Here is a 27,182-nt window from a genome sequence, read left to right as displayed (position 1 = left end):
TATGCCCATTAAAAAGAAGTACAATTCTCAATAGCAGTACTCAACTTCTTTTCTGTAACATCTCTTGACTGGCTAACTAGTAAACACAAGATAAAATGGAAATAATTCTCTGCCAAATATGCACAGCTGTAGGTCCACCTCTGATGATTCATCAGCAGCTCTAGGCATCTGCCAATTTTTTCTTTTTTAATTTTAATTTAGGATGGATCTAGAAGTGGCAGAGACTGCAGTCTACTAGGGAAAAGGAGCCCACAGCACATAAGGAAAGCAGCACACAAGACAATAGTAACTATTTCAGTGCATAGATGCTTGCTTGGATATTACAGCTTGCATTTACAATGACTAATCAGTAAATTTGAATATGATACTCAGTATAGAAGTGGTAAATTAGCAATGGCAGAGTACTTCAAATTATGTTTCTCAAAATATAGAACATTTTATAATCCATACCAACTTCCTCAGCTAAAAATAAAACTGTAACGAATTCTGCATTCATCTAAGATTTCCACCAATTTCAGTGAAATTGCGTGGTGCATAAACAAGTGGAGAATTTGGTCCCAAATATGTCCTCCTATTGGGGGCCAGTCTTGTCTGCTCTTTTCAGGGCTCTTACTTTCCTTCTTTTACCAGACAGGGAGCAACAATACAAGGTCAAGATCACACAATTTCTTTTCGAAGAGTTAATGTACCCAAACTACAAACTTACTGAATTTGTATCACACTAACAAAAAGGCAGATCTTTTCTTGAAGCCGCTGTGCGAATATTCCAAATAATCAAGAGAAGCCCTATTCCATCCACTATAAACAGTCTCTATGATTGCAAAACTGGGGACAAAACCTGTTCGTAAACAGAAACATTTCAATTCCCGTATTTTCCATTGTCAGTGGAAAAAGAGAAAAAAAAAAAAATCCAATTTCTTTGAATAATGAAACAGTGTTTCATTTAATGTTTCATTTGTTTCTATTTTGTTTTTTGACTTAGCCTTGAGACATGAATCGTATTAAAATATTAATTTAAATAGATTTACTTATTATGGCAACAACATACTATATGACTTACTATATTATAGTCTTTTGACATTTTAAACCCAACATTTTAATGGTCCCAAACTGAATTTTTTTTGAAGGCCTATTTCATGGAAAATATGAATATAGGTCTTTTCATCTGGGGAACAGAGACAAATTTTGAAATACTGTATCTGTGGAAGAGATAATTTTTTCTGACCTTCACATTAATACAATCCTTTAAAGAACAGTTTAAACAAAATGCACTATATGTAAAGTGTCAAATAATGTAATATGAAATCTGAATTACCAAGTAAATGAGCAGTTTCAATATATTCAGAAGTCTTAAGGAATTTCAACTAAGAGGTTTAAATTTTAGTTGCTTTAATTCGTTTGAAGCATGGTTCTGCTTACCAAGTTTTCAAGCTAGAAAACATTTACTCTTTTTTCCATAAATTCTATAAATGAATGTTTTACGCTTTTTCAAAATCTTAATTGAAAAAATATTTTAAAAGTTTGAAGAGCAACTAAAAAGGAACATGAGAAACTTAATATTGTTTTTAAACAAAAACATTACTGAAATGTGTTCCTTTCAAGAGCATGCTACTACCATATACATCTGAAGACTAGTACTACAGTCTGTCTCATGCAAGTAACACCCCATCTTCCATAACTATATAAAAATATTTCCTAGTTTTCCATGACTTTTAAACCTGAGCTTGAAAGAAGACAGATTTCTACTGGACAGCTGATTTTTGCTGCTGGCTAACAAGATTAAACAAGCTTAAATGCATCTCATTTTACGACTAAGCAAGACCCCTAGTATTTTGCTAATCCAAAAACTATCATGTACTCTTTGTACCTGGAAAGCGAGAAAAGGTGAATAGCCTCAGAAAGGGATTTGCTAAATTCACAGAAGAACCCTTCTCATTCATCACCTGCTGACAGCAGGGAACGAAACAAAGGCTTTGGGTAAATAGAGCATCATATAATGGTATTACTAAGGACTGTATCAAAATGAAAAGTTATTACTTACTGAAAGTTATGCTTCATCTTGCCCTCATTTTTTAGTGCTCTCTCCTTTGAAATTCACTCCAGTAATGGTAACTCATGACGTTTATGCATGATCATTATTCATGAAAAAGTAGTAATATGTACACAGCAACAAATGGAAATGCTTGTACATGTCTAACCAATGCTATATTTTCAACAGAACAAATGAGAAAGAAACCACTAAATGAATTCTAAAAATAGTTACGTAGGCATGAAAATTTCTCATAGACATGGTAGTGATATTTATACCTACTACTTTTCAATTAAGAAAATTTGTTACATAACGATATTCAAAGGACTCTAATGCACAGTATGAGACATAAGAAACTGCCATAAAGCTAAATATTTCATTACATTATTGACCATGTTGTTTTTACCTTGGTAAAACTTTTACAAAGTTTGTTTTTATAAAGGAACTTTCAATATTAGCATTCACTACTTATGCATGGAACAACATGGCAGAAAGTGTGTCTCTGATGACAAAGGATTTACTTACAGGTAATAAGTGTAGGAGTGATAGCTTCTTCTGCCATGATGGTGGAAGGATTAGGCAGTGGTGGAAAAGATGAAATGGAAGGAAAGAAAAGCCAAATATTAATGTATGAAAAATCAAGATGAAACTGAGACCAGAACTGGTGACACAAATGAAAGGTAGCAAGAATGCATATCTGGGCATATCACGCAACGTGTCTGCAACAGACAGATGACATATCCATTCTCCATAAAACTTTAAGCAATACAATATATAATGCATTTCAAACTGTTAAATCAAACCACCTTAAAGTACACCTACTAAGTAATGTTAGATATTTAATGTGTATTTATCTCTGCATATACTACACACGCAAACACTCCCAATTAAAGGGATAAAACACCTCCGATTACACCTCAACTGCATTAGGAATAAGGATATAGGACTTCTAACATGGTGTTAGAAGTTTAACAACGCAGAATTTCAAAACATGTATTAAGTAGCTTCTCTTCTTGTCATAGTACTGTAGAATCTCTGGATATCCCTTTCTTTACTTAAAGAAATCAGTTCTGCCACTGACAGGACTGGAACTTGTTTCCAGAGGGGAAAAATCAATGGCCACACCTTTTTTAATATCTCAGTTTTTTTAATAACCATTTAAATTCTGAAGAAAAAATTACTTCTTGCCACACAACTAAAAAGGCTATCCTTGCTGGCTAAAATTATTTTGGTGGTATTACCCCATGTGGCAGAGGAAAAAATAAGAACTGATCCTGTATCCCTGTTATTTCTGCCCATGTGAATGTCACAAAGAACAAGCTGGAGACCTAGCACCACCATCTTGAGAAATATGGACCCAGTCAGTTTTTCCTGCATTACCTCTTGCACAGCCAGATCCTCCACCCAGACATGCTCTGCATGAGCACAAAGTACAGAAGCCCTCCAGCTATACTCTTCTGCTTTACATCTCTCCCTCCCTCGGTTATGAGCCCACTACAAGCAGGACTGCAACTCTCCAAAAGGGGCAAGTTCCAATCTAAATGAATTCCATGTATTGACTGCAATTAAAAAGAGGCTGGAGATCATAAAACATCTCTGAGCATAATGTCAAGTAGCATTCACATGTTGGTAAGATAAAAGACTGAAAGGAACCATGTAGGCATTTGTAATTTTTACAGCACATGCACACAGTCCTTTGACTGCAGAGGAAACATGTAAACAGGCCTTGCAAAGGACTATAACTAACGTTAACTTGCCTCTAGCTACATGCTTCAGGCATCTCTTTGAAAACTAGGCTTTCATCAAATTTTCTCTCTCATCTTCTTTGTGTGAAGATGCCGTTAGAAATATTTCCCAGTTTTTATTCCCATTTTTCTGATGCAAACAGTATTGTTCAAACACAAGAGGCTAGATACTGAATATTTAATCACGTGGCACACCTGCAAAAATGCACACCTGTTAAAGTTGAGTTTTAAAAGATAGCTAAGAATAGAGTAAGAGGAAAGCTGCGAAACAGTTATATGCTTCTTCCACCAGCACATACCCCATTGCCTTCAGTAAGGAGCACAGGATCAGGTCCTATCAAAGCAGATCAACTTACCTGCTCTATTAGCAAGGGGTTGTTTTCTGGTTCAGTCATAATTATATCTCCCTCTGCCCTTCTTTTCAGAATTACTCATTTTCTCACTTTCATTTAGAATCTCATGACACTGCCACCCTGTTCCTTGCCATATGTTGCCATGACAGAAATTTAATGTAATTAGTACAAATGTTCTCATACTTCTAAAAGATGTATAATAATTTGAGAAACAACAATAAATACAATTAATCAGTGAAGCGCTGCTGGTGCTTACATGCAGAATTCTGCCAAATATGTTATAGAGATAAATTATTTCTTATGAAAAAAATGCTGAAAATCCAGGAGCTTGAATTTGTGTAAATGTCCCATTAAAAATTTGTGTAAGATGAGAAAAATTAAAAGTCTCAAGCTCCAGTTACTTTTATATTGTTACAGTTGTGAGATTTTCCATATGAAAGTCCTTGAAAAAGAGCACTGTGGTTTTTGACTCTCAAGAATACCAGACACTGAAAAAACCAGGTAAAAAGAATAAATTAAAAACCTACAGAAACAGAAAGTTTCAGACTTGCAAGTCCTCAGGCCACATGCAAAAGCATCATTCATAATTGAAAAGATTTAGCTTTTTTAAGAAATATGGACAAGTTCAATTTTATTTCCTACATAATGTATACAAACTTTCTCTCTCTCTATGTATGAGAAGTCTTTTTCTGTTAAAGAGAGTGACCCAAAGATTTTGGCCAACCTTGGCCAAATTTTCTTCTGTGCATGACTCTTTAGTCACTTCCCACTAGAGAGGTTATTTTACGTCAATAAACTGTTTATGTGTATAGTGATAATATAAAGCATTTTTATATCCTTCAGGACTAAAGACATAAATAAATTTCATAAATATCACTTGTAGAATAAGGCCTCACTATAAAATTTATCAAAACCAATGCAGCTGGCCGCAGGAGAATTGTCCCACTAGAAGGGAAAACTTCTGGAACTGTGTAATTACCACAGTGATTTCTTTCATTGTCTCTCTTTTGCAGCTGGCCTAGAGGGAAAAACAAGGTTCAGGGGTAGCACTGGGAGAAGACTGGAGTTTTCCTTCAGCCCTATTATCTCCAATTTCTATCCTAACTGCTTGAAATTGTTGGCAAAGGTGTATAACTGAACAGCCTGATTTGCTATCAGGGAATGGGACCAATGCATTCCCAGCCCAGCTCCACCAAGTGCAAAAGCCTTCCTTATCCACTGCCAAGAACCAGCGTCTCTGAGTTAAACAGATGCCACAATTACATATGTTAGAAACTACTGGAAGGCTCAGGCATAGACAGCCGAAAACAGAAACTAAAGATAGGCAAAAGAAAATAACCTTTTTATGGAGAAATGCAATGATCAGAAAAACCCCATTCTACAACTGAAGCAGAAGCCAATGTAATTAAATTTTAATAACTGTTTCCTTACTGCACTCCCACTGCAGCAGCAAGATGGTAACCCCGAAAGAAACAGCTGTCCCAAAGACATAGATACTTTTAAGCAAACTTTGGACCAATAAATCTAATTTCTCAACTTCTGCATATTTTTTAAACTTAGCTGAAATAGAATATAAAAGAAAAAAAAAAGGAAAGAGAAAAGAATAAAGCAGTAAGGTTCTGATTTTTGCAAGTCTTGATTTAATTGCTATTGCTTTTCCAAAGGTTGTGGGAACAGTTCTCTCATTTTCACGGCTCTACTTTAAGTTGAGCAAAGGGTAAACTTACTTGCTGCATTTTTTATTTTTTATTTTTTTGTTTTTTATAAAGTCCTATGCAGGTATATCAAAGACTGCAGAGATCAAGGGCCTTGCCTAAGACTTAATATTCAGGATCAGATTCAAAATCCACTTTATTGTGGAGCAATATTGTGGAAACACAGGTATTGGTTTCCACTGACGTTGTGTTAACTCTGACATGAGAGATTCACAGCACAGCTGAGAAGAGGAAACCCTACTGGCATTATTCTGACTTCACAGAGAAGAATCATCTCATTGATATGACCATATTGGTATTAGGAATAGCTTGCAGGTTCCTAGTCTACATTACATGACATCTTTATGCAGGAATGTGGTTGAATGGACAAATAAAAGATAGAACAGAACAGATAAAGAACTCTAAACAACCAAGTGGGGAGAAAACCAGGAAAGCACTAACAGTCTTCCCCTGACCCAGGTGACAAGCATACAAATCTGCTTTACTTTAGTCAGACTGAGTGTCCACACAGAAAATGTTTTAGTGTCCATGATGTTCCTACCCTCACTAGTGACTCCATACCATAGACTGAATAGTTAGGCCACTTAATCTCTCTGTGACCCAGTTTAAAATATAACTACTTCAGAAGACCACTATATAGTGAAATTAATAATGATACCTAATGACTATTGATATTTGCAGAACTTCTCTACCTCCTGCTTTGATAGTGACCATATCCAAAGCATGCCTGTGCTGCACTGAAAACTCTGCTTTGAATGTTGGTCTTGTCTACTTGGCTACTGCATTAAAAGTCAAAGAAGTTGATCTGTGAAAATCTGTGGTGCCTGGCACCAACCAAGCAAAGAATGGTTGCTGGATGAAATGAGGTGGCTATTAAAGGAATATGTTGGACAAAGTCATGGTTATCACATACAGTAAAACAGCTTTCCAAATCTCTTGACAACGGAAAGAAATGGTTTGAAATTAAGTTAATTAAGCACTGTGAAGCCCCAGAGACAGACTAAATTTAATCTACTGACGAGATCTGGAGATCAAGTCTACAAGGACCCATGTCTGTGAAAGAATGAGTAACAGACAGTATATATTTGGGATATGTCTTGGGATAGCGGAGTGTGAATGGGATATTGCTGTAGCCAACTCTAAGCAAGACAAGTTTCAGAGCACGTAGACTCAGTGCGATGAAATCTAGCATTGTAACCCAGAGAGTCTGCACATAATAGTGCAGAGAGGAAAGTGGTTCTCAGGGGAAAGGTGCCACTGAATTACAAGGTGCTATTTTATTTTTCACTCAGATCTTTACTCCACTAAAACTCCTGATAAAGTAAATGAAATAAAATGATCAAGTGCAGTAGTCAAATGACATGCTAGCTTGATAAGATTGTTTCACAAAGTAGCACCTAAAGTATCATAAAACTGAAAAAACACTACAGTTATACTAAGCTTGCAGAATGATTTATACATTTTCTTCAAATGCATAATGTATACACAGTAACTGAATCAAGGTGAAACCATAGGGGCTCTCAGCAGCATAGTGAATTAATGCACCAATAACAATCTACTGAATAATCGGTTCATCTTTTGCTTAAGTCATGGGTGTAATTGTATTGAAGACCTTCTATGCTACAGCATCTGCTTTAGAGGTCTGGGACACAATATACCTTGCTCCTGAAACTCTCATTAAAGCCTAGTCACATCCTGTTACACAGACGAACCATTCTTACTTTTTAATACTCACTTCAACTCATTTCACAGTTTGTTTCGTTAAACGCTGCAGCATCATTCTGGGATATGTTTAAGTTACTGGTATCATTCTTTCTGTACTACACAATGAAATCATACGTATTTGGTAACAGTTCCTGGACTTGTACTTTCAATAGTTTCATCTCTGTCACAAGCAGATTTATTCCAAACCCCAAAGAAGCTCACATAATGCACTTTTCTTCTAACAACAGAATTACTATGAATAATAATTACTGTGCTGTGGCAGACAGAAGGAATCAAGTATCCTTCTGCATTAACATGCAAACACTTAGGAATCGAGCCTTCCTGCCTCTAACAATTAGACTATCAAAGAGCTTTTCCCTAGAGAATGAAGCAAGAGCTGGTATAGCATTCATTTAGCCAGAGACCCTGACACCTTATTTACTTTGAAATTATTTGGATCATTTTGCAATGCTCTCCCTTCAAGATTAAGAACTTGTCTACCTTGGGTGAATATATTCTACCTTTGGAGCAAACGCTTAAGGAGAGGCTCAGAACTGGAAGACAGAGAGTGATGAATGTCAGCCAGGAATTGTGTAAAGAAGGATTGGCCAGACAATGCGAGAAGCCTTCCTCCCTGCATGCCAAGTGCTGTGTCTGGCCCTAGGGAGGAGTTTGGGAGTTCAACTGCTAAAACTGAAGGTATGAATGATGCAAGAAATCAGAAGTGGGAAGAAAAAAGTACTGCAAAGTCAGAACAGATTTTAACTCTGCTACACTGTACTTTATTGAGAAGATTTGGTTACTGGGTCAACTTCATTGCCCCAGCCAGACTTACCCTGGGGCTTAAGTCTCAATCTCTTCTGTATGGCAGCTTTTGACTGCTTTACCTGCCTCTTGTCGTGACCTAGCCCTCAGCCCTGGCCACAGCTCACCTTTCTCTGCGCAGAGCCCTTCTAACTCATGGCCCTGCTTCTGTCTTCAAGGAGAGTGAAAAGCAGTTACTTCTGTTGCCTGCCCTGAGGCACTGTCAGGCAGCTGCCTCCTTAGCTGTGCACCTCCACTGTTCATGTTCTGGAAGAATTTCAGGCAGCTCAGGGGTTTGGACTATCTCAGACCTGCCAAACTAGTTAACATACAATTAAATCACATAGTGTTGGGATGAGCAAAATCAGGCCAAGATTGCTCTCAAAGGAAGAAAAGGGGGTAAATACAGGGTGAATGGCAAGGAGGTGAGGGGTTATGGGACAATAAGAAGACTATGGCAGACGTGGAAGGAGAATTCATGACTCAGCCCCTTTACACAGCTCTCACACATTCCCAACCCCACCTCTACTGCTGTAAAGCTCACATTGCTCCGGATACAATCTAAAACCTTAATTAAATTTGCTACTGAATTTTTCCCAATCTAGACTTAGCTTCTATCATCACACGGATTTTTTTTCTTATCCATGCCACCTCCCTAGCTATGAGATATTTTTCCCTTTATTATTTTTCCTTTTACAGTGTTGAGAAAGGCAACCAGGTTTAAAAGCCTTACACTTCTAATGTTGTAGCAGTTTTCAAATGATATTCAAAGCAAAACAATCTCAATGTGTGTGCACGTTGAACCAGCATTTGGAAACATTCAGCACCATTGTAACATTTTCATTTGTTTTCAGGGAATGAAGTTTATGCAGAACAACATAGACCCCATTCTTAGCACAAATTACCTTAGGTCTAGTTTCTGTTTGACTGAGGATTTCTTTTACATTCAAGAATGAAACTACATCTAACTCTCAGCTGATCTGTTGAATAGAGTGGAGACTCACACTTTCAGGATAGAGACACTGTTCTATTATTAGAGTCCATCATGCAGTACTAATGCATAAAGTGCTGGAATCATTAACCTCGAGTTGTTTTTCTTCTATAACAAAGCCACAAATATTAATTCATAGAAAATGCTGTGTGATGAAATAGATACTGTGGTTTTATGAAAACCCAACAAAGCTTTGGGGGTGGGAGGGAGCAGTGCTTCCTAAACTCTGTGGCAAAGGGCACGAAGGTGGCTGGATACTTCTGCCAATATCAAACTGAGAACTGCTGTAGGAGATGCTGTGATATGAATATGTACATAGAAAACATCTACTAATTGCTCACCTTTTCTTCATTACCAGCACAACCCCCAGAAATATAATGACGAACAGCAAGATGCCTGCAATGACTCCAGCAATTTTAACAGTATGGTCGGTCTGCTTCTCAGGCTCTGGGTCCGGTTTTCGAGTGGCAGCACCTATGGAATCAGTAAAAGGAAAAGAGGAGAGAGAAAAAGAATGAGGATGTCATTCTTCCGATGTTTGTACATGTAACCTACCAATGTCATTGGTCTTATCCAGGGCCAACAGATATCAATGCTTGATCTTTTAAAAAAAATCCTACTTTCATATGCATTGACAGGAATATAATTCTTCATATTGTTCAATGACATTTTGCAAGACCACAACACAGGTGGGATACCACTGCCAGCCCTGACCCTTTTATAAAAGCCTCTTCACAGATTCACAAATTTCTATATTTTCATTATCTGTGCTGGCTCCCTTTTCTTTCTGCCATTTAGAAACTTGCTAACAACACAATAACTATCCTAAGCCTTTATCCAAATTTGATTTGCTGGAACATTTTCCTCAATTATTTTTCATAAATGAAGCTGTAATTCCATAACATATTAGCTTAAACACCTGGAAAAGTGAGATAAGCTCATTTACCATGCATTTTACCCGCAATTGTTTTTTACACAATAGACTTCTTTTTTTTTGCCTTTGGAAATCTAAATCTAGGTCACATCTGGTAGGCAAAAAGACTCCTTCTAAGCAATTTATTCACAAAGTGGGAAGCAGCTGATGATCACACCACTGGCACCCACATTTAATATCTGTTTAAATGAGATAACCAGTGCCTTACAGCAGCTACTGTCTTAGCTCTTCCAGCTTCTCCATTTAAAAAAAATAACATCGTTTGTACTGTTTACTGTATAATGTGATGGAACGTCAAATCCATGTCTGATGAAATATCCATTTCCTCTACTAAATGAGTTCAGGATGAAAAATGTTAAGGAAGCAACATTCAATTCACTAAACTGATTTTATTTTTTTTATGGACTTCCATTTTTTTTTTTAATCAAAACGTGACAGCATTCATCATTTGAGGCACCATGCCACAAAGTGGACACAGGGATTTATGGATCACTTTCCTGCTATGGCTTTTTTGGGAAGGGAGAAGGAAGAGTAAAGCCTAAGTGAAGTGTAGTATTTTAAGATTACATTCTTATCTCACTGTCTGAGTTTCACAGAGGATTTTGAAAGCACCAATTATATTTTACTTGTTTCTTCACTTCCTTTTTTTGGAAAGAAAGCAATTAGTGATCAATTTACATGCAGAGATATTTTCTGAAAAGTACAATGAAAACATTTCCCATGTTTATTCTCAGTTGTAACCAGGATATTCTAAGATGGTGAGTACTTCTGAGTGCCCACAGTTACACTTCTGGCCTACATCTTCAAAACTTCTTCCCAGGAGGAATGCCATGAAAACCTGGCAATTCGTATTGCTGCCAGAAAAGGTGATAACCTTTAATCAAAATATATCTATAGCTAACTGCAGGAACCAGGTTCTTTGGAAAATTCTGGCCATGGTACTTTGTGTGAGTGCTAAGTCAGAGAAGATGATCTGCTGCTTGTCTCTGTGCCCAGTTCTATCAGAATATTAGTTCGATAGCAATACACTGTATTGCTAACACACAACACAACTCCGAATTAGTAAAATTCTTACTTCGTATGAGTAAAGGTAACAGAATCTGGCTCCGTATTTTCTTCAATGCAGACGCATAAAATTCTGTTATAAACAGTTCTATTTTTATTTTCCTTGTGTCATATATAAATCATTTTGTTAAACTCTATATTGCTGTAATCTGCACGGCACTCAATAGTGTAGCAAATATTTAGAAGACATCTAGAGTATCTTTGTGCAAAAGGCAGCTGATGAGTTGAACGTGGCAAACAGGAAGCAGTGAATCAAGTATGATGCAAATGGTAAGACATGATAAGGACTTTACAGTCCTCTCTTAAATCTAAACCCCAAGCCAGGAAGAATGCAAACTCAACAACAAGCAGTATCTTTTTAGATGCAATTTCTAAGACCGGTTCCTTCCAAAGTCTATTCTTCATTATCTCCTTCAGGCTACCTCACCCTACTGGAATACTCATTGGCAATGCCTTCCTAAAAACAAATTCTGCCTTATGGTTTCATTCCTTTCGTTAAGGCTTCCAGTGCTACTTTTGGGTTCATGAATGCTAAACATTAAAAGTAAGTGAAGGCAGCCTTGCTACATTTTCACATAGAACTCTCAACTATCCAGTGTGTTTTATCTCAGTGTCATGTCTCTCTCTGACAGCACAGGGTCCTCACTTCAGTGGAACTAGCTAGATATACACTATGCAGAGGAGATAGTATCAAAATCGTATTCAGAGTACACACATTTTCTGCATATCATGGAGTGCAACTTTCATGAAATGCCTTCAATGACACAAAGCATTACCCTCTCGGGAGTCATGGCCAAGCTGGGGAATCCACTACTATTGCAAATTCTCCAAAGAAAGCCTACATGAGAAGAGATGCAGAGCCTAACATCAGGACACTGAATTGCACCATCTATTGATTATCCAATTGAGGGATCATCTCAAATTGTCTAAGGAAAGTGCATGTAATGCCACCCCGAGTTAAAAATAGAATAAAGCTTCCCACCATGATGGACTCAGCCTGACTCATAATAGAGATTGTCTTAAACTGGAAACATGATGTTTCACATGCCTTTTAAAAACTATCATTAATTACTATAAAAAAACAAATCTTGGCATTATCTCAATTCTCCTTTAGTTCCATTCAGCATCTCGTTCATTCCCTGCCAGAATATTGCTCCTTTCTTGGTGTCAGTGCGTTCCAAAATCCACTTGGGTAAATGAACCAAATTTGCCACCTTCCACCTTTCTTGAGCATCCCTTGAGTCTTTTAGTATTAGAAATTCTGGATCAACTTTCTTCATTTTATTTAATACTCTTTATTCCTTTAACATACCTCAGTTTTTCTACAATAGGATTTTTAAAAATTGTTGTGTTCTATCCCGTTGTTTATCCCCCTTAGCATTCTGTTTGGTTTTATTTTGACATCAGATGGACACTGAACAGGTCACTGGTGCGTTGTTTACAGTGAAACCTGCATCCCTGTCTTCAGTGCAGTGTTCAATTTTGAATCTTTTACGAGTTTAAAAGCCATTCAAATTTACCTCTGCTGAACACTACATAGCATTTATCAAGACTGAAATTTGAGTTGCTACTACTTCTTTATTCAGTTTGCTTTTGTCCTGCTGAAATTCTTCACAGTCCTGTGTGAATTCTGCTAACCCACATCACCTAGCATCACACTCAAGAGCTGCTGCCTCAACGCTGACTCTTCCACGTATTTAAAAGACATACTGTACAGCATATAATATTAAACCCTTAAGTGCATTAGCTACGATAAAAGCTGGCAGTTTACTTCTCTGTGGTTTCTGTCTGACAGGTAGATTTTGATCCAGAGTAATATTTGTCTCTGCCCTCATAATTTCTTCTTAACTGACTTTTAACCTATAGCCACACAGGCAATTGCACTGGCACCATGGAGAGAAAGGTGAACGGTGTGTCAGGGGATCGAAGCAGCTAGGGGCAGTAGTTCTGAAATTAATTTTGCCACTTGATAAACTGCAATGTCAATTTGTGCTTTTAGTTTTGTTTGTATGTTTTCAAGACAGATTTAGAAAATTACTATTGCAAGTCTAAAAAAATGATGCCGTGGTTTTTCTTTTACTCTGCTGTACTGACACATACTAAAAAAGTTGAGTGAAATGTAATTTTTCTTTACAGAGATAGTGTTAACTATACACTACTGTATCATGATATTATAGTCCTGGTGTTCTATTCTATTTATTATTGTTGTTTCAACCAGTTTGTCCGACATAGTAATTTTTAATTTCCTTGATCACCCTAGAGCCTTTAAAAATATGTAGCTACAAGACTAGTGGAGTTCTATATCTCCAGTAAAATATCTGTTTTTAATGACAGACTACATATTGTTGCCAACAGCTGAGCTAAGCCCACTGCATTTTCCTCACAACACTGGATCTAATGACTTATTTGGGGTTTTTTTGTTTGTTTTACTTCTAAGCTCTTGGTTCTACCCTTGCACACAGAAGCCTGACTTTAAACCTTGCACAATAACCTCACTGCTGTTTTCCTGCTGAGACTGTCTGGGCTCATGGAGTTAGAACAATCAAGGCCAAACTGACACATATACTGTGGTCCACCTCTAGAAAGGCAATAGGTCAGTAAAGAGCAGTGAGTGCAGGACAGCTCGAGGGAGCTGCTTAGAAAATGAAAGGACAAGGAAATGTTTCCTGCCAGTTTAAAAAGGATTACAGTGCTGACTTTGGAAAGTCCTTACTTGATGAGAACAAACTAGAGTGCTTCCTGCCAGAAGTGAAAAACAGAGATACACTTACAGATAAACCCCAAGGTGCCACAAAACCCAGCAAAGTATTTCCACAGGCTTCCTGCATTGAATAAAGTGGAGGACAGCAACATTGTTTGGTTCCATACCCTTAGTTATTTACTCTTCTAATTAATCTCAGCAATTCCAATTTCCCTTTTACTTATTTATTGCCCATTCTTTGTGGCTTTCCCTACAGTAGCATTTAAAATGTGAAATATCTTTTTTTCCTTCACTTAGAAAAAATGGCATTCAGCTGGCTTGATTTATGACTTTCCCTCATGGGTTCCATTTTGTTCAGTACTTTGCAAGACCCAGTCATAATATTTTTAAGTACTACCCATGAAACACCTAAAGATTTTATTTCACTTATTTTTGACTCTCAGACCTATTCCATTAACTTTTTCTTAATATTGGAATCTCCTTTTCTAAAGTTTAGTGATTACTCAGCCACTTCTTGGCATCTCACCTCCTCTTCTGATTGAGAACTGAATTATATTCTAGTCGCTAATATTTTGTGTCTGCCATACTGTGAATTCTTAAATTACTTCATGCAGTGAAATTTCTATTGCTGTACGACGAGTTAGAAGACTGGGTAAAAAAATTCCTCTCTGAAGAACTTCTAGTTCTTATCAGAGATATACAGGTCTGGTATTAGTATTATAGGAATAATTTGTCGTTTTTGGAAAATGGTTCTGCCACTTCCTTGGGTGGAAAATTTCCCTTTCCTTTCTCACTCAGAAAGAACAAGTGCCATGTTATTGATCGACCCCCAAACTTCATAAACAATAATCTCCTGTAGGTAGTTTATGGATAGAAAAGTTTGAGCAGAACTATTCCTCATTAAAATGGAAGCTAAGACTATTTGCTGAATGAACTAGCCAAGCAAAGTATCATTCTTTTAACTTACATGCAAGCATTATCTTGTTTTTCAAAACCAATGAAAATATTCTTCAGTAAAAGAAACAGACCTCTACCAAATTGAACAAAAACTCTCTCTCCTTCTCTCTTTGTAAATGAACAAAGTTTGGACTTGCTTTTCAATGTTTATAAGTCCCTTCCAAAAAAAAGTAGTTAGAAATGACTGACCATTGTATAGAAAAGAATGACCAATAAAATAACCCTGGCTCAACAGTCTAGGAGCTGCTAGTTATACTTGCAAAGAAAGGAATAAGATTAAAGCTGTTAGTACTGAAAACTAGCTATAGGTTGTTTTGTCTAAAGCAATCTTTAAAAAATCCAGACATTTCTTCTCCTATTTGAGTCAACAAATAACCCCTTCCTTTAATTAACTAGACTGGTCTCATTTTATTTCTCCCGCTCAAGGCTGACCATAGTTGCTGCCTTTTTTACTTCCTTTCTGCAGCTTTAAGCTCTCAAAAGGTACCTGCTTGATAAGTTACTTGCAAGCCTTTCCAACTGTATTTCTTTCACAGGTGTTCCAGTGACTGATGTAATGGCTAACTTTACAAGGCTTTAAAGTAATAATACAGTTAGTCCAGATCATCCTAGTTTCAAGTCAAACTTGAGACTAACTCGTTGTGTTAGTAACTAGCCCATGATTTTTTTTATGCAGGCAGTGCGATTCAACTATCACATCTCAGCACCTACTTTTAACTTATTTCAGAGTCAGGAAAATGAAACATTATACCCCTGTGTGACAGTTGCACTGTGATTAGGTGGCAGAAATCATGCAAAATGGTACAAGGCAGAAGGGAGGCAGAGAGGTGTGGTGCTTCCTTGGAACACCCATCACTAGGATCCTATTGTCCCTGCCACAAAGTAAGAAACTGAAAAGATCAGAGAACTTGACTTTCAAGACTCTGCTCACACTCTCCAAGGACAACACAAATTACAAAGGCTACTATCATTATTACTCTCTATTATTTGCATGATAGTAGGATCTAGAAGCTCTAAATCAGATTGGGAGCCCCACTGTGCTAAGAACAGTGCAAGCACACAGCTAAGCAATCTTTGCCACTAAAAGTATACTGTCTAGTTGAGCTAGGCTGTAGTAGGCAGGTGTAGCAGGTGGGAGGGGGAGGCAAATACCCCTAAGAAAATGCATTTACAATACCCAAATAAATGAACACTTCTGTCCTTCCTGCTCTTTTAGCTAGCTGGTATCACTCAGCATTTCCAGTTAGTAACACAGTAGAAACAGATCTTCAAGAGTGATTTGAGGGACAGAGTAATGTTTTTATGGATGACATTGGTTAGGGTGTTCCAAGGAAGGAAGTAACATAAAGGTTCATAAACATAAAGGTAGGAAAAGCAGAGGTGCCAAAAGTAAAGGGCTGGGATAAAATGCAGCATGACAAAACAAGGAAGTACACAAATACGTCTGTGCTACTGGTATGAAAAGAGGTGCTCCACAGAGGCAGGTCCTTCTTATAAATGTCAAATGATCAACAGGAATTCCAATCCTGTATCACAGACTGCAAAATACACTTGAATGGGGCAGTAGTGCAAAATATCTAGTTTCCTCCAGAAGTTTCCTCAGCATTTCTACCTCCTTCTCCCCCATGACTGCAGAAAACTACCCTCATTTTTAAGTCTGTAGCAGCATTACTGGTGTTATGAAAAGACAAACCAGTCCAACATGCTTTTTATTTGAGTTTCAAGTTCATTCCAGATGCCAGGATTTGTGACTGTCTTGGAGAAGACCCAAAACACATACAGATTTGTAGATGAAATGAATTACCACCCTGGCTAGTCTGTTTACACTGTAAGTGACTGGCATTCAGTCCTCATCTGCTAGCCAGCATGTATTCTGCTAACAAAGTCTTTCTTTTATTACTCCTGGTAGAACTCCAGCTAAGGGAGAAAGTTCTCCCTCCCCTTCCTCATTGTTAGCTTTCAAATCAATGTTCCTAGTTCTCCTTCGAAACTGCACTGCTTTTTTGTCCATATGGTAGAAGTTACGAGGTGGTGTTGGGCAGCGTATAATTTGTGACAGAAGGTGGTTTTGATCGATATTTTTTTCAGTTTTCTCTCTACTCCATGCCTTGAATATATTAGTTTTGTAAATGCCTCAGAGTAAGGTCTGCTTTACTTCTCTCCTTACAGTATTTTTCCCTTTCTGTTCCTGGCTTCTTTTGGAAATGCTCATGTATAAATTGCTTTTTCCACGGGGCAGGGATTATGTTTTCTTTCTGTTTTGCTGAGCACGGGAGCCATTCAAGTGTTGAAATCGATGTATCCTGATTTTCCCTCCTACAACGTGCTAGCGCTCACTAAATCTATTTTTGAATGTCTGGGAAAGAGGGCAAACAGTACTTATATTTTAGCAGGAGAGTATCTTCTCTGTAATTTATGATCATCGGTACAATACATATTGCTGTGTACAGATCTTCCTTTCCTAAAAAAGATTTCTGTACTTCCATAAGAAAACCATGCTGATTTGGTACATTGTTTATTTGGTGTTTTTTAAATGCAGGAAAAACCAGCCTTGTTAAAAGATCTATGCTAAGAAGGGACTATCAAAATAAGGCTCCACTGTGTAACAATAATTATGAATTATTAATTTTGTTTGTGATATTCTTTACGAAAATGTAAATATAAGCGACAAAGAACTTCATGAAAAGAAATGCAAAGAACTACTTCACTGATGAATATGACTCATTTAACTGACTATGAAATGAACTGTATCTCTCACTGGTGGATGATTCATGTTGGTGCATGTGAGCAAAAAGACTTTTTTTGTTAAACATCTGTGTTTCTGGTTGTCAGGAATAATAACATTTTTTACAAAACATGCCTAAAACAAATAAAGTTCCCAGTTTGACACGTATCTTTTGGTCTCATCACAATCTATTTTTTAACAGGATTTTAATCCAGGCTCCTTAGAGTGGATTTTTCTGGAGACTGTGTTTTTTAAAAAAAGGACTCACAAGAAAACAAGCAAGCAAGCCTTGATAAACAGCTCATTTGCTCCTTTGCAACAAACCCACCAACCTTTCCCCTAGCTCTTTTTTTCCCTTTTCTCTTAATCAAGGAAATTTAAATAATTAAAATTCATAAAAATTCTCCTCTCCAGTAGGCACCCAAGCAGTTGGAAGCCCTCACTCGTACTGGAAGAAAGAAAGTGTAAGTCCTTGCACTTTAATAGTACTGAGATCATTAAGGGATGTTTAAAGCATACTCAACAGCTACACCACAACCAGAAATTAATAACAAGTCTAGAATATACAGACACAGTGTATCTCCTTCTTGGAAATAAACAATTTCCTAAGGAAAAAACATAAAGTGTTTTGGAAGCTTAAGCTTTCAAATGGCCCTAAAGGGTACCCCCACACACTTTAGTCTATTTTACGAAGAAAAAAGTCTGGTTACATATTTATAAGTACTCACTCTGTGTGGCCAAAGAAGCAGCCACAATGGTGCACATCACAGACCTCTATGTCAACAAAGGGAAAGGTCATGGCAGCACATTTGAAAGAGAGACCCTGCCACCGAAATAAAAGATAAAATCCTCCTGACTACTATGGAAAGAAGAAACTGGGCTTCTTTACCAAACTGCTCTCTGACTACCCAAACACAACAAAGGTCAATATGACTTCATGAGATGCAAATTTCTGATCAAGAAGGTTGACTGAGGAGCAATGAGAACATACTTGCATCAAATTAGCTGTATACATGTAGGTCTCATACTGAATAAGGATGAGCAGGTCTGAGAAAGAGGCACCAACAAGGGCTGGAACTGCTGGTGTCTCAGTACTTTGAAATGTAGGGCTGGTTACCAGCTGATGCTGTGTGAAAGAGGTCCCACTCGCAGCCACTGGAAGTGCAACAGCATCTTATAAATCTGACTGCTGTGAACAAGAAGTCCTATAGGTATAATGTACAACAAGGGGAGCTTTTAGCCCTAAAACATTTGATTTTATGGTTGTTTACATAACCTCAAGCCAACAGTACTCAGGGTAGAAGAGTGACTCTCTCCAATTAGCTCTAAGGAAATGAAAGCAGTCAGTCCATACTGATCCTGTCCATACATAATGCATTTTCTAAGCAAGTCAGCACGACTTTCTAGCCACTCCTATAGAATTAGCTGATAATTTATCACCACCCACACCAAGGACATTTGAGTTTCACCTATTGCCGAAGGAGACCTCTGGTTGACTCTCATGCTTTCAACACCAGATCTACTCCTGAAACTATATTGAAAAGTGTCAAGAAATATCAGACATCCCTGAAAGTTTACTTCAACTATCTTCTACAAACAGGAAAGGTGTGCATTTGAAGCCTGAAGAGGACTCTGCCCTCTTTAGAGGAGGTAAAGTGTGGTTTTGCTAGTACTCAGTTGGCCCCCACCAGACAGTGAAGATGTGAAGTCAGATCAGAGTAATGTTTCTGCAGCTGAGTTACTCAGGGTGAAACTCAGCTACAGAACTAGATGTTCTTGGCATGGACAAACACAACTGTTTCATATTCCATCCATGAATGATGCAAGGGATCACATCCAGCATGGAAACTGAGTAACCTGAAGCTACGGGTAGGAAGTAGTGGAGTGAGGTACTGTCTTCTGATCTTGCTGCCACTGAGGACTTAACCACAGGAACACTAATGAACAGTTCCAAATGGAAAGTCAGTGAAGACCTGGTTACTTTGCCATTAGGAGGAATGGATGGGGGCAGAAGGACAATGTAGTATAGGAATCCCAGTGGTAGGTCTGCACATCTATGCATTTTTTGGCCTATGCTGCCACTGGCTTACAGACGAGGCTGACGTTCCTGGTGATTTCCACTACCAGCCTCCCTCCACATTGTATCCCTTATGAAAGGTTCTTCAGAAATCCTTCAAAAACAATCACACGCTCAGAATTTACTTATTATTACTCACTACCTACCTATTTTCTTGGAGGAAAGCATAACATAGGTCATTCTACTCAAAGATAAATGGAATTATACATGCAATGATGCACATAGAAAGGTAAAAACAAATTTGTGATAAATTTATAAAAAGCAGGAAAAAAGACATAAAACTTTTTTTTTAAAGCATTTCCAGAGTCAACACTGTTTTGGGGCAGGAAGGTTGGCTAGAGGAACTGGAAAGGAGAATCAGCACAAGAAAGGAAAAATAATTCCACAGAATTCTAAATCTGTCTTTGTGCCAATACAGTGTAGCAATTTTTTTGTTCACATTTCAGAAGCGTTTACAGTATTGCCAATAAAAAACCTGTCCAAACTGAAGCAATGTTAGATGAACCAGGATTCTAGTACAGGGACAAGAATAGACTAGGCCTCCTCTGAATGGTTACCACTGATTTACATTTCATTTTTCATATATTTCCTGTAGGGTTCAGAGGTTACAGAAAAATCTCCATCTGTCCTATTTGATTAAGAATGCCTTAAATAGCCATTTTTCTCATCAGTTCTTTTCATATCACTTTTAATTATTGACATATTTACTCATAACCAGAAGCTGTCTAATTCAATGACAGCATACTGAAAAGCGCAAAATATAACCGTTTTGCTTCAGAAAGGTTTCATGAATACTTTGTTTACTTCTGATCAATGACAATTTACCATTTTTCCTGTTTCCCTTTGTGTTTCCAACGTGAACTCAAAAGATGAACAGTACCTGAAACTACTGTATTTCCCCCTCTTGTCAGCTTGAAACCATGTGAGACAGCAACTTCCACTCACTTTTACACAAAACTGTGACTCAACTTTCATTTGCATGGGAGTTTTCTATTTACACAAAAACTTCTTAGTGGTCAGCAATAACAGAAATCAGATGAAGAGAAGGAAATGAAAGTTCAAAGTTTTGGAAAAATAAAGACTTGAAAATGCACACATACACTTGAATGCCTTTCCCAGAGCTCTAAAATCATTGACTCTTGCAGTCAAACTCCCATTACTGCAGAAAAGGACATTTTCAATATCACGTTTTGAGAAGCAGGTGTTAAAAACCCATCAATAACGACAGTCATGTCTTGCATAGCATTGAGTTATTACTCCACGCAGACAAATGCAGCTTATATATTTATTAAGATATAAATGATTTCAAGGAATCTAAACTAAGTGAATTGCTGAAACATTATTTTGCCCATGGTAGCATGTTCTGCGTCTTTTGATTAAAGTCGACAGTATTACTCTCCTCTTTGCTGTACTACCCTATTTAACCGTAACACATTTTAATGTTCACCTATACATTAACACAGAGGTAATCCATGTAATATTGCATTATAACTTTGTTAAACTCTCCAGTGATACAAACATCAGATTTGCAGTTCCTAAGAACTACAGGTTATTTTACCCGTAAGTGGTCCCACATTTTCTTTCAAATTAAAATTCTAATTGCTTAGCATTTTATGAATACAGTCAATAACTACAGATGGGAAACACTGAAATTCACAGGTTTTTTTAGTTACTAATTATATCTCTGAGTTTCTCTCTCTTCCCTTGTCTCTCCTTAATTTTTCATTGTGGTACATGCAAAACATGTTCTGCTTTGAATGTAAAAATCAGAGGCATATTTTTTTTATGCAGAAATGAAATAACACACTATATGACATACAACCATGCTCTAAAAATTACCTACTGGTATTTTTGCTTTGTTTTATATTTCCTGCTTCTCTGTAGATTGCTGATGTTGAAATATCTTGGATTAGATGGGATACTGACCAGTACTACACAGATGGCAGAGATTCCTTCAGTTTATTAAGAGTTTATCCTGGTCAGTTTATTCATTTTGTTATTTTCATGATTGGGTTTTACGTATCCATTCTCTGTAATGAGATTAAGGAAAGTGCCCTCCCCCCCCCAATTAAACCTCAAACAGCCTCACAGATATCCTCATACTAAGATTACACATTACTGAGCAGACTATTTTTCAAGCTAGGATGAACCGAACAGACTCTTCTTTAGTGGCTTAAGTTAAATTTTGTTTCACTTTCTTCGTGAAAGAGATATTTGACACTGACACTTGGAATCATATTCTTCTCTCAGCTATGGACTAGAACACTCAAATTTCCAAACCAGTTGTGTACTTGGGGGATGTAATACAGCTCCTGCAATGACTGACTATTGACTCTGGCAACCAACTTTTTAACTCCTCTGAATAAAAGACATACCTAATTAGGCTATTTGTCCTTCCTAAAGGGTTGGGAAAGATTGACACTTTCTTCTAGGTCATGGGATCTTCTCCAACTGTTCCTGTCCCAGGTCTGTAACACCACTGGCTCTGGCGATACAGTGCCAGGGTAGCTGATGAACCCATACCTCCTTGGCCAACTGTAAGCACCAATGGCTGGAGGAGAACTGCTGGTACGATCCTCTGCAGTTTATCCTCCCCACTCTCCTATTTATGCTGGAGTTGCAAAGGTCCCACTGTTGCCAACCCAACCTGTTCAGAGTAAGAGGAGCTGAATGGGAGGAGGTCCTGAACCCCTGATCAGAGCCTCTGGCTTTTCTTGACTTGAACACATTCAAAACTAAGGCTGCTAATCCATTTTTAGAAAACCTTGTAGGAATTCTTATTATTGTAAAAAATGAACTGGAGTACGTAATATTGCTAATAGAATCACATTGGTAAGTGACTTCTAATCAGCTCAGGTTCTCTATTGTCTACAGCTGGAAAGGGCTTGTATTTGTATTATGGGTTATTTCAGCATTTCTGAATTGCTATCAGCATTATTTTTAGGCCCTCTTTGTCTAATTGTTTAACTTCAGCTCTTCTTCAGGTGCTCTGTGGAAAATGTACTTATGTTTAAAATCCTAGATGCTTTGGCTGTCTTAAAAACAGAAAACCTGACATTTGACTCTGTAATGTACTAGGAAAAAAAAAAGGAGAAAAGGGAACAGTAGCTCCCATAGCACTCCTGTATCCTCTTAACATTTTCTTGTAACTATACTGTTTTATAGATGAAACTATCACTGCAAAACTGACAAATATAACACATAAAAGAACAAAAATGGGCAATAAATCACAAGTGACACTCCAGCCCATTGAAATGCATACAGCCGGTGCTGCAGAAAGTAGGAAGATTTCCTCTTGCTTTGCATTCTGCCCAGCTGAGCAAGAGGCCAGAATCCTTGAACAATCAGTACAACAATAGCTGGGGCCATCATGTAAAAACAGGCTTAGAATTTCACTTTGGAGAGTCACATTCTTTCTCACTCTGCTTTCCTTGTCACTTGGCCTTGCAACAGCATCGTAATACGGCTTGACATTACACCGCATAGGTGCTCGCTCTCCCCTGGATAACTATCCACAGCTCCCACTGATGTAAATGCTGTTCAGAAGTATCAAGAGAAGAATAAACTCCTAAAATGGTGTATTCAATGTGCAGACAGACATAACTGCACATAGCTTTGTTACTACAGACAGCACTGTAGTCTCAACTAGGAAATTATGGGTTCTCCATTACCCAAAATAGCACTTCAAGTTTCAACATGTCAGAATACATCTAAATCAATGTTACATGGTTCAGGATGGAGAAAAATGAATGCGAATGTCTGTCCAGCCCGTGTTGCTATACCTCATATGCATTGTAAAGGACAACAAACTAGACAAATAGGAAAACACTCCTTCTCAAATTCATGCTGTTGGTTTTTGTGTTAATAAACAAACTGTGTTTTCAGTAATGCAGTACAAATCTGGAGTAAATCCCTTGACATAAAAAAAAAATTCAATGAGGTTGCAATTTAATCAGTCAATGATTTCAGCTGATTTTTTTCACTTTTACAGTGGAATGGCTGAGAACAGAATCTGACCCAGACTATACCAATAAATTTTGCTATGTATTGAATACACATCTGAAGAAATGTGTATATTTTATTATGCTGCTAACTTCATAAGGGAGAAGAAACCAATTGGGATTATTTTATGACTGCTTTTAACATGGTTATAAAATATGCTGCTCATCTAGACGTTAAGGTACGCTGGGTAAAATCACTTAAGCTTTAAGATTGCCACTATCTTTTTAAAAAAATTCTTCTCAATTCTTAAGTATCAGTTATTCTACAAAACTTCTGACATATCTTGTTGTATCTGTTTTGTACCAAGAATTTCATCTATGAACAGTGTACAATACAGAACTCTCCCTTCCAGCTGCATGTGTAATTAACAACGGGTAGTAAAAAGGGCGTTCTATGGAAATCAGTCTTAATAATATACAGTAAAGTAGTGGCTGCTCCACTAAATCACAAATGGAAATACTTTAATTTAAATATAAGTAGCTCAGACATATTTCAACAATTAAGAAAATGCCTGAAAGAATGAACACCCTAATCATAATTCCAAGCATGCTATTTTATCAGAATGCAGACAGAACAAAATAGATGAGGGCCAAGTGAATACCAAATATGGCCAATTTAAAGCTATTACATGAAGTGTCTCTTACAAAATAGTGAAGCAAACTGCAAATGCTTTCAGGCTTTCTCAAAACCATGGATTTGTTATTCAACTTAAAGTCAAGATCATACAGCCACTTATGTATGCGATAAGTTTTTTGTTAACCTTCTACATGATTTCAACCATACTGTTAAACTGTATTTGTTTATGAAAACATGGAGACGGTATCATGAGGACTATTACGCTTCATGTACACATAGTCTTTTCTCCTGGCTGACAGATGTTAGATAGTTAGATATTCTCCCTATCTCTTGGAGGATAGGGTCAATTGAGTGGATTTCAAGTTAGGTACTTTTTGTAAGGTTAACACTGAAAGCTAAACACTATCCCCCAAATTTGAATTCCTTAGTTACTAAGTTATCAAATCAGTGATAACAATGTATTCACTAACAACACTAATTTACCTATTTCAGCTTGTCAGAATCAAAATCACACAGTTGCCTTTACAGCATGTTATATTATACTATAACTTAAGGACAACTACATTGTAGGTATTTAAGTGCAACTGCAGGGAAAAGTTCCCTGTGCTACAGGCTGCAAAGGAGTACTGAAGCAAGGAGTGGCTGTCAAGATATTTAGGGCAAATAGCAGGTAATCCTACAAATGGAAGTCATCTTATTTTTATATGAAAAGGAAGGAGAAAGGAAGGAGAAAGGAAGGACAAAGAAGAACTAATAATGCATTGTTTATAAACTGCACCAGTAAGGACCAGGATGAGTTGATGACGAGGGTGGAGGAAATGAGTGCAAGTAGAGCTGGTTTGAAAGCCGAGCTGTATTATCATGATCTTTCTGAAGATGAAGACCTTTCAAAATTGGTAACAATATTCAGGAATGCAGCCAAGATTTTAAGTTTTCATTATGCAAGAAGCATCAATTTCCCACCTGAAAAAAAGAAAATCCCAACCCTGACCTCCCCACTGCCGGTTATGCATCTCCTCAAATGCTAAAAGACAAAAGTAATTTCTTGATCTCAAATGTAATTACTTTGGTGCTGAGCAAAGAAGTGAGGAAAAGGCACTGAATAGAAAATGCTAAGTAACATAATTTAACAGTTACAGCTGTAGGGCTTGTGGTAACTACAGCTAGCAACAGTCCTATAATTTCCACATAAAGAAGTCCTTTTATGTGTAGATCCTTTCCACAGTCTGGGAGTTTGCAGGAGAAAAGTGTGGGGAGAATGTGCATCATTCCTTGCTTCCCCATGTCCAGTCCAGCTCCTGTAAATCTCCTTTAAGAAAATCTTTGCGTTCCTCATGGATACTGCAGATACCATGATTGTTGTACTGCCCTGAAGTTGAAAAGCCTGCCTAACAGACCCCTACACAGTATGTCTCTAGAAAAACATGAATTCCTGTTGCTGTGATGGGACCAACCACGTGGGCTGGGTGAGGTTTTTTCACTCCCTGTTGCAGTTGTGGCAACTGAGAAGGAGGAAGATGCTTCTTTCCTTTTGATCACACAGTCTTTCAAGCATGAGAAAGGGTTGCAAAAATGATGAGGGGATTTCAGAGGCTTTTTAATACATTTCACCGATAGCCATAAATGCTGCTTGCAGGTATCATTTGATACTTTCTTTTTCACCATAAAAATTAGTTCCTGGTAGAACAGATTTTTTTTAAAAAAAAAAAAGGAAATAAAAGTCACAGATTGGACAGACAACTACAGAGTGCCAATGCTATGAGCCACCAGTGACAAAGCAACCAAATAAATACTTTGCTGGCTATCCTATGCTAGCTATATCTCTGTTCTCTCATTGTTAACTACTATAGCCAACTCCCTCTTGTGAAACAGACATATCACCAGTGTTTCCTGTAGCTACCCAGTTTTGCATTAAAACAAGTAAAAAACAAAATAAGAGAAGAAAAACATTTAACTCTCCATATTGAAAAATATATAACCTTATTTGAATCCTGTGATGAAGAAATCAAAGCTTGTTGACATTCAAGGATATGGAAGAGGTGTTCTTTGTCTCGTCAAAGCTTTATTTGTATTCTCAAGTAAAAAATAATTGAGCTATAAAAATGTATGTGGACAGTGCTTCTGACAAGCAGCACTAACAAGAACAAGCTAGTACTTCCTGGCATCATCTAAATATGTTATTCGGGTTAGTTCATATGTTATTACATAATACAAATATACTTGAAACAATTCTGTCTTGATTGACATGGCAACTTGGGCATTATGGATCACTCAGCTTTGTTATTATAACACATACCCCAGAATTAAAAGCTGTAGCAGACATGTCACTAATCCTCTTATCTTAAGCTGAATCGTTTAACCGTCTCTTATTGACTACAGCAGTATCCAGATGCTAAGCATCTGAACTCCTCCTCGTCCCTTAGACACCCCGGTAGCAACATTTACACGCTTCCCAAGTAACTATGCCAGTATTCTTGAAAAGGCAATGATTTTATCATATGCTAAATGCTGATGGACTAGGTCTAACTTCCCCTGTTACGTATTCCATCAAACTCACCTTAGATTCTAGAGTTTTCAATGCTCTTTGCTTCTGTTTGAAAATAAAAAGGTTTCCAAATCCCTTAAAAGCTTTATGCATGTGTTTATTTTCTGACAAAATGAATCATTTCCCCAAGTTCATAGAGATTTTCTGGTACATTCTGAACTGGCCTTCAAGCCACACACAGCCTGATAATTGTCTCACTTGCATACCAAGTTTACTTTGACAATTAGATTTAAAAACCTTACAGTCTTGTTCATTCTTG

At 37.4% G+C, this 27,182-nt stretch overlaps 1 protein-coding gene across 4 annotated transcripts in view; it reads right to left on the bottom strand.

Annotated features, from left to right (window-relative positions):
• The window catches only part of PTPRM (protein tyrosine phosphatase receptor type M), a 486,857-nt gene that overhangs the window by 147,357 nt on the left and 312,318 nt on the right, over positions 1–27,182 (bottom strand). For all 4 annotated transcript variants that reach the window (XM_050915684.1, XM_050915683.1, XM_050915685.1 and 1 more), the window contains one exon: positions 9,683–9,815. In XM_050915684.1, the coding sequence (XP_050771641.1) occupies positions 9,683–9,815 (133 nt within the window). The remainder of the gene's footprint in view (positions 1–9,682; positions 9,816–27,182) is intronic.

This window comes from Gymnogyps californianus, chromosome 2 (genome assembly GCF_018139145.2).
Source record: "Gymnogyps californianus isolate 813 chromosome 2, ASM1813914v2, whole genome shotgun sequence".
NCBI lineage: Eukaryota > Metazoa > Chordata > Aves > Accipitriformes > Cathartidae > Gymnogyps > Gymnogyps californianus.
This window is presented reverse-complemented; position numbering and strand designations above follow the sequence as displayed.